This window comes from Rhinopithecus bieti, unplaced genomic scaffold (genome assembly GCF_001698545.2).
Source record: "Rhinopithecus bieti isolate Rb0 unplaced genomic scaffold, ASM169854v2 scaffold_81727, whole genome shotgun sequence".
NCBI lineage: Eukaryota > Metazoa > Chordata > Mammalia > Primates > Cercopithecidae > Rhinopithecus > Rhinopithecus bieti.
Genome location: NW_016834786.1, coordinates 282141 through 290951, shown reverse-complemented (window position 1 = coordinate 290951; position 8811 = coordinate 282141). Strand labels below are relative to the sequence as shown.

The 8811-nt window shown below is 44.8% G+C and overlaps 1 protein-coding gene across 6 annotated transcripts in view; it reads left to right on the top strand.

Annotated features, from left to right (window-relative positions):
• AGBL2 (AGBL carboxypeptidase 2) overlaps positions 1 to 8811 on the top strand; it is a 75100-nt gene that overhangs the window by 29914 nt on the left and 36375 nt on the right. For all 6 annotated transcript variants that reach the window (XM_017865773.1, XM_017865770.1, XM_017865768.1 and 3 more), the window contains exons 10-12: positions 1794 to 1920; positions 4123 to 4223; positions 6779 to 6909. In XM_017865773.1, coding sequence (XP_017721262.1) covers positions 1794 to 1920; positions 4123 to 4223; positions 6779 to 6909 — 359 coding nt within the window. The remainder of the gene's footprint in view (positions 1 to 1793; positions 1921 to 4122; positions 4224 to 6778; positions 6910 to 8811) is intronic.

Genomic DNA, 8811 nt, shown 5'->3' with positions numbered 1-8811 from the left:
TTTTGAGATGGAGTCTCACTGTGTCACCCAGGCTGGAGTGCAGTGGCATGATCTCAGCTTATTGCAACCTCCACCTCCTGAGTTGAAGTGATTCTCCTACCTCAGCCTCCTGGATAGCTGGGATTACAGGCACGAGCTACCATGCTCGGCTAATTTTTTTTTTTGTATTTTTAGTAGAGACGGGGTTTCACTGTGTTGACCAGGATGGTCTCCATCTCCTGAGCTCATGATCCATCCACCTTGGCCTCCCAAAGTGCTAGGATTACAGGGGTGAACCACCACACCTGGCCAATAATACAGATTTTTTTCCCATAAAGATATATGAGAAAAATATTTTGTATTATTACTCTTATTTGTTTAAAAAAAGAAAAAGAGGAAGCTCTCCTTCCTTCCTCTCTCTCTTTTTCATTTTTTGAGTCTTGCTCTGTCACCCAAGCCGGAGTCAGTGGTGCGATCTCAGCTCACTGCAACCTTCTCCTCCCAGGTTCAAGCAATTCTTCTGCCTCAGCCTCCTGAGTAGCTGGGATTACAGGTGCATGCTGCCATGCCTGGCTAATTTTTTTGTATTTTTGGTAGAGTCAGGGTTTCGCCATGTTGGCCAGGCTGGTCTCAGATTCCTGACCTCAGGTGATTGGCCCGCCTCAGCCTCCCAAAGTGCTGGGATTACAGGCATGAGCCACCATGCCCGGCCTCTCTTTCTGTTCTCTTCTCTTTTTCCTTTTCTTTTTTTCTCTTCTCTTCTTCTCTTTCTTTCTCTCTCTCTTTCTCTCTTTCTTTCTTTCTCTTTCTCCTTCCTTCCTTCCTTCCTTCCTTCCTTCCTTCCTTCCTTCCTTCCTTCCTTCCTTTCTTTCTTTCTTTCCTTCCTTCCTTTCCTGTCCTTCTTTTCTTTTCTTCTTTTCCTTCTCTTCTCTTCTCTTCTTTTCTTTCTTTTTTTTTCAGGAAATCACACCCAGAACCCATATCTAAAACAAACTATTTGAAGCAGGGAACCTTGTCTCCTCTGCTCCTTCCCTCCTTGAAGCAGAAATGCCCTGAGACTTCTCAGTAGAACCCCTGGATTCCACAGAGCGCAATTTAAAAATCACTGGACAATGAGATACCTTCTAACTGCAAAAAATTTTTAGCAGGATAGGGTGGATAGAGAGAGGTGCCAAGTGTATATTACAAACTCCAAGTGAGGCACAAGGGCTGAGGGGTCATAAAAGATAATGAAGGATATTGAACTCCAAGTAATAAGATGAGTGTAAGGGAGAGAGAGTTCCAGGCAGAGATTATGGGGATGAGGAATACACATATCATAGAATATAAACACAACTAGATTTAGGGGTTCAAGTTGGGGAGTGGCAGAAAATACGTCTTAGAAAGGTTGGCTAGTGCCTTGAATGCCAAACAGATGTTCTAGGAAACCTAGTCCTGCAAAATTCTCCTTGGGGGAGTGGGGTGGAGACAACAGGAAGGAAGAGTTCATGGGCAAAAATGTTTGGAAAACAAATTGCAAATGTACTCTCTTCCCTTTGGAAGATTACAGTCCACATATTACACACTCTAAGAGGGCTTGCAGAGAAAGCCTGTTTAGTTTTGTTAACTCTTTGTCTCCCTGACTAACATGACCACAGAACTCCTTTTTCCCCCGTAATACCTGTTAACATCCCTCCAAATTAGTATTTTGTGGAACATGCTTTGGGAAATAACATATGGACTCCAAGGAAACTATTCTTGTATCATATTAACGAATCTTAGACATTTTGCATTTGCTGATTTATGATTAACAGAAAATTTGGATTTCTTTTTAGTTCTCTTTTCACAGTTGTAATTTTAAGGTCCAAAAATGCAAAGAAGGAACGGGACGAGTTGTTATGTGGCGGATGGGAATCCTAAACAGCTACACCATGGAATCTACCTTTGGCGGGTCTACCCTGGGTACATTCTCCTTTGTATATCATAGACCAGCATAGGAAGGGAAATCCATGCAAAGCATCAGGGAGATGAAATGCCTTTGAATGCTGGGGAGATAACTGATCTAGAGGATTTCTTTGTCTAGACTTATGTAAATTTGAGTGCCCAAAATATGAATGTGAAATATAATATTTGATGGGGCAGTATGGCATAGTGGTTGCTAAAGACCTGGAATCAGGCCAGGTGCGGTGGCTCATGCCTGTAATCCCAGCACTTCGGGAGGCCGAGGCAGGCAGATCACGAGGTTAGGAGATCAAGACCAGTGTGGCCAACATGGTGAAACCCCATCTCTACTAAACATTAGCCAGGCGTGGTGGCACACACCTGTGGTCCCAGCTACTGTGGAGGCTGAAGCAGGAGAATCGCTTGAACCCGGGAGAGGAAGGTTGCAGTGAGCCAAGATCATGCCACTGCACTCTAGCCTGGGTGACAGAGCAAAACTCCGTCTCAAAACAAACGAACAAAAAACCTGGAATCAGGCAGATAGGGGTTGAATTTCAGCTCCGTTAACAAGTTTTGTGTTCTTGGGTAAATTATCTAGCCTTTTTGAGCTTCATTTTTTTTCCTTTCTTTATTTTCATTTTTTTGTTTGTTTGTTTTTTTGAGACAGGGTTTCTTTCACCCAGGCTAGAGTGTAGTGGCATGATCATGGCTCTCTGCAACCTCCCAGGCTCAAGTGATTCTCCCACCTTAGCTTCTCATGTAGTTGGTCACGTCACCATGCCCAGCTAATTTTTTTATTTTTTTGTAGAGACAGGGTCTGCCTATGTTGCTCAAGCTGGCCTCAAGCTCCCTGGCTCAAGCAATCCTCCTGCCTCGGCCTTTCAAAGTGCTGGGATAGCAGGCATGAGCCACCATGTCCAGCCTCATTTTCCTTTTACTGCAATAATAATAGTACTTGCATTGTAGGTACTGCTTAGCGAGATGGTACACAGAGTGCACTTGCCATAGTGCCTAACATGAAGTAAAAACCTCAGTAATTAGAACCATCATGATTATAATTTTTTCATTGCCAAAGATTCTTCTGAACCAAACTAAAACTAGGAGAGCTACACTCTTCTGAAGCATAATATTCTAGAATAAGAGGTGTTTTGTTTTGTTTTGTTTTGTTTTGTTTTGTTTTGTTTCAGTGTCTCCCTCTGTTACCCAGGCTGGAATGCAGTGGCGCAATCTCAGCTCACTGCAACCTCTGCCTCCCTGGCTCAGGCGATCCTCCCACCTTGGCCTCCGACCTCAGCCTCCTGAGTAGCCGGGACTATAGGCGCATGCCACAACATCAGGCTAATTTTTGTATTTTTTGTAGAGACAAGGTCTCGCTATGTTGCCCAGGCTGGTCTCAAACTCCTAGGCTCAAGCCAAGGGCCTGCCTTGGTCTCTCAAAGTGCTGGGATTATAGGCGTGAGTCACTGTGCCTGGCCAGTGGTGGCATTTTTTTATTTTTTATTTTTATTTTTTTGAGACAAAGTCTCGCTCTGTCACCCAGGCTGGAGTGCAGTGGCGCGATCTTAGCTCACTTGCAAGCTCCACCTCCCAGATTCACACCATTCTCCTGCCTCAGTCTCCTGAGTAGCTGGGACTACAGGTGCCCACCACCATGCCCAGCTAATTTTTTTTTTTTTTGTATTTTTTAGTAGAGACGGGCTTTCACCATGTTAGCCAGGATGGTCTCGATCTCCTGACCTCATGATCTGCCAGCCTTGGCCTCCCAAAGTGCTGGAATTACAGGCGTGAGCCACCGTGCCTGCCAGTGGTGGTATTTTTAAAACAATAATCATAAATTAGATTTATAAGCCGGGCGCGGTGGCTCAAGCCTGTAATCCCAGCACTTTGGGAGGCTGAGACGGGCGGATCACAAGGTCAGGAGATCGAGACCATCCTGGTTAACCCAGTGAAACCCCGTCTCTACTAAAAAATACAAAAAACTAGCCGGGCAAGGTGGCGGCGCCTGTAGTCCCAGCTACTGGGGAGGCTGAGGCAGGAGAATGGTGTAAACCCGGGAGGCGGAGCTTGCAGTGAGCTGAGATCCGGCCACTGCACTCCAGCCTGGGCCACAGAGCGAGACTCCGTCTCAAAAAAAATAAATAAATAAATAAAATAAATTAGATTTATATTCAGTCATTAAGATTTAATTGGAAATGTTTGTGGGGTTTTTTTTTTTTTTTTCAGGTAGTAAAAGAGATACCCACTTTACCATCGAAGATCTGAAGTCCTTAGGTTATCATGTCTGTGACACCCTTCTGGACTTTTGTGATCCTGACCAAACCAAGGTAAAATGGGGTTTCAAAATGTGGTGAAGGCCAGGCATGGTGGCTGACACCTGTAATCCTAGCACTTTGGGAGGCTGAGGTGGGTGGATTGCCTGAGCTCAGGAGTTCAAAACCAGCCTGGGCAATATAGTGAAACCCCGTCTCTACTAAAAATAAAAAAAAAATTAGCTGGTCATGGTGGTGTGCACCTGTAATCCCAGCTCGCGGGAGGCTGAAGCAGGAGAATCACTTGAAACTGGGAGGCGGAGGTTGCTCTGAGCTGAGATCACGCCACTGCACTCCAGCCTGGGAGACAGAGCGAGAGTCAAAAAAAAAAAGAAAGAAAGAAATGTGATGATGCTGCTGTGATCAGTTTCACATGGGTCCAAAGTGAGCCCGGTGGAATTACAGGCTATCTTTATTTTCCTCTTACTAGTTTTCTGAAGTTTTATAATAAAAGAAAATAAGAAAGCCCCCAGCCTGCATACTGTCTACAAATGGTAAGACCTCATAATTCACCAAGAAGATGGAGACAGTCCTTTAGAACACATCTCCCTCACTTCTGGACTTACCTATGGCAACACTTAATCTTTTTTTTTTTTCTTTTTTCTTTTGAGATAGGGTCTCACTCTGTTACCCAGGCTGAAGTGCAATGGTGTGATCACGGCTTATTGCAGCCTCAACACCTTAGCCTCCCAAGTAGTTGAGACCACAAGTATGCGCCACCACACATAGCTAATTTTTAAGTTTTTGTAGAGACAGGGTTTTTCTGTTACCAGGCTGGTATCCAGCTCCTGGGCTTGTGATCCTCATGCCTCAGCCTCTCAAAGTGCTGGGATTACAACCATGAGCCACTGTGCCCAGCTACAACACTAATTATCTTTCCTTTCTCTTATTTTAGAAAATCAGGTGTCTTTTTTTTTTTTCTTTTTTTTTTTGAGACAGGGTCTCCCTCTGTGTCTCAGGCTGGAGTGCAGTGGCACGAACTCAGCTCACTACAATCTCTGCCTCCCTGGTTCATGCGATTCTTCTGCCTCAGCCACCTGAGTAGCTGGGATTACAGGCATGCACCACCACATCTGGCTAATTTTTGTATCTTTTAGTAGAGACAGGGTTTCACCATATTGGTCAGGCTGGTCTGGAACTCCTGACCTCTGGTAATCTGCCCGCCTCAGCCTCCCAAAGTGCTGGGATTACAAGCTTGAGCCACTGTGCCCAGCCACGTGTCTTTTTCTCTTCTCCAAAATTAGCCCTGCTCTGTGTGCACTTGTTGACTTCCCGTGTGGCCTTTCTGAGGTCTTGCCTTGTTAATTATGTCTTCCCAAAAAAACAAACAAAAAAAAAAGTAATAATAATCATCATCAGGCTGGGTGCAGTGGCTCACACCTGTAATCCCAGCACTTCAGGAGGCCAAGGCTGGCGAATCACAAGGTCAGGAGTTCGAGACCAGCCTGACCAACACGGTGAAACCCCCATGTCTACTAAAAATACAAAAATTAGCTGGGTGTGGTGGCAAGTGCCTGTAATCCCAGCTGCTCGGGAGGCTGATGCAGGAGAAACACTTGAACCCGGGAGGTGGAGGTTGCAGTGAGCAGAGGTCATGCCACTACACTCCAGCCTGAGTGACAGAGCAAGACTCCATCTTAAAAAAAAATAATAATAAAATAAAATAAAATAAAATAAAATAGACTATTGCATTGTTGAAGAAGTTGGCGGCCAGGCATGGTGGCTCACGCCTGTAATCCCAGCACTTTGGGAGGCCAAGGTGGGCGGATCACGAGGTCAGGAGTTCAAGACCATCCTGGCCAATGTGGTAAAACCCCGTCTCTACTAAAAATACAAAAAGTAGCTGGTCATGGTGGTGCGCACCTGTAGTCCCAGCTACTCAGGAGGCTGACGCAGGAGAATGACTTGAACCTGGGAGGCGGAGGTTGCAGTGAACCGAGATCACACCACTGTACTCCAGCCTGGCGACAGAGCAAGACTCTGTCTCAAAAAAATAAAAATAAAAAAGAAGAAGTTGGCTCTAGCCAGAGAAAAGTGGCTAGAGCAGTGCTCATTGATATTCTGACCTAAAAAAAAATTTCTATCTGTTCCTCCAGCTTATGTAATTTTCTGTTAACATGTCCTTGCTAGCAGGGGTGCAGGTTATTCATCTTTGTGTTCGCAGCAATAAATAAAATGCCTTTCAGCATACACTTAGTAAGTATTTGATGAATAAATAAAATGGGCCGGGCATGGTGGTTCACGCCTATAATCCCAGCACTTTGGGAGACTGAGACAGGTGGGTCACCTGAGGTCAGGAGTTTGAAACCAGCCTGACCAATATGGTGAAACCCTGTCTCTACTAAAAATACAAAATTTGCTGAGTGTGGTGGCGCATGCCTGTAATGCCAACTATTTGGGAGGCTGAGGCAGAAGAATCGCTTGAACCCAGGAGGTGGAGGTTGCAGTGAGCTGAGATCGCGCCATTGTACTCCAGCCTGGGCAACAAGAGTCAAACTCCGTCTCAAAAATAATAATAATAAATAAATAAAAATGAATTATCAAAATAGTTATTTTCTTCACTTTCATAGTTCACTCAGTGTCTAGCAGAGCTTAAGGAGCTTTTACGACAGGAAATCCACAAGAAATTCCATGAACTTGGACAAGATGTAGATTTAGAAGAAAGTTGGAGTGACATCTCTTTGTCTGACATTGAATCCAGGTAACAAAGAAACAGAGTGTTTTTTTTTTTTTTGTTTGTTTGTTTTAAATACTTTGTTGTTAACCTGGGTGATATAGTGAGATCGTGTTTCTACAAAAAATACAAAAATTAGCTGGGCTTGGTGATCCATGTCTGTAGTCCTAGATACTGGGGAGGCTGAGGTGGGAGGATCGGAAGTTAAGGCTACAGTGAGCCAAGATCATGCCACTGCACTCCAGTGTGGGCGACAGGCTCAGAAACAAACAAACAACAAAAAAAAACAAAAGAGTGTGTATTCTTTGCCAGCCTCTGTTTTAGCCATTAGAAAGGAGTAGGGAGTTGGGCAGGCAGTTTGTGTAAGGCCTTATAGGGAACTGCAAAGCCTTTGCCATTCACTCCAAGGGAGATGGAAAGCCTTTGGAAGGTTTTGAGTAGAGAAATATCATGATTTGACAGGTTTTAGTTTCAACAAGAACACTGGCTGCTGTGTGAAAAGTAGATCGTAAAGAGGGAAGTTCTAAGCAGGGAGACTCAATAGGAGGCTCTCACAATAATATAGGTAAAAGATAATGGAGGCTTAGACCAATAATACAAGTAAAAGGTAATGGAGGCTTAGACCAGAGTAGCAGCAGTGGTTGCGGGGGGATGTGTGAATTGGTTGGATTCTAGATATATTTTGAAATTATAAACATTAGGATTTGCCTGTGGATTGGATATGAGCATGAGAAAAGAAGAGAATGACTCCACAATTGGTTGGATGGAGTTGCCTTTAGCTGAGATGGGAAAGATCAAAGGATTGGAAAAAATTAGGGAGGTAGTGAAGATCAGGAGTCTAGTGTTAGGCTTGTTAAGTTTGTAATGTCCATTATATATTTAGTGGAGACTTCGAACAAGCAGTAGGATATATGGGTCTGGAGTTCAGTGGAGAAGTCCAGTGACCAATGGAGAGAGTCATCATTGGATAGATTATTTTTTTTTCTTGAGACAGGGTGTTGCTCTCCACCCAGGCTGGAGTGCAGTGATATGATCTCTGCTCACTGCATCCTCAACTTCCTGGGCTCAAGCAATCCTCCTGCCTCAGCTCCCCAAGTAGCTGGGACTACAGGTGTGCACCATCATGCCCGGTTAATTTTTGTATTTTTTGTAGAGAACAGGTTTTGCCTGTTGTCCAGGCTGGTCTCTAACTACCGAGCTCAAGGGATCTGCTTGCCTCAGCCTCCCAAAGGGCTGCGATTACAAGCGCGAGCCACCATGCCCAACCTGGTAGATAATATTTAAACCTTAACACTAGATGGGGTCTGGATGAGGTGGCTCACACCTATAATTCCCGCTCTTTGGGAGGCCGAGGCAGGCAGATCACTTGAGGTCAGGAGTTCAAGACCTGCCTGGCCAACATTGTGAAACCCCATCTCTACTAAAAATACAAAAATTAGCTGGGTGTGGTGGTACGCACCTGTAATCCCAACTACTCAGGAGGCTGAGGCAGGAGGAAGGATCACCTGAACCCGAGAGGTGGAGGTTGCTGTGAGCTGGGATTGCGCCATTGCATTTCAGCCTGGGTGACAGAGTAAGACTCTGGTCTCAAAAAAAAAAAAAAAAAGAAAATAGCCTTGGGTAGGGACATGCACCTGCATCTGTAGTCCTAGCTACTTGGAAGCTGAGGCAGGAGGATTGCTGAGCTCAGAAGTTCGAGATTGCAGTGAGCTATGGCCACACTAATGTGCTCCAATCTGTGCTATAGAGTGAGACGCTACCTCAGGAAAAAAAAAAAAAAAGACTGATGGGATCTCAAGGAAGTAAGTGCAGATAGAGAAGTCTGAGGTTTGAGCTGGATAATACAACTTTAACAGGGGAGGAGCTAGCAAAGGCGACTGAGAAGAAGGGACCAGCAAGGCTGAAAAACACCAGAAGAGTGATTCTTTT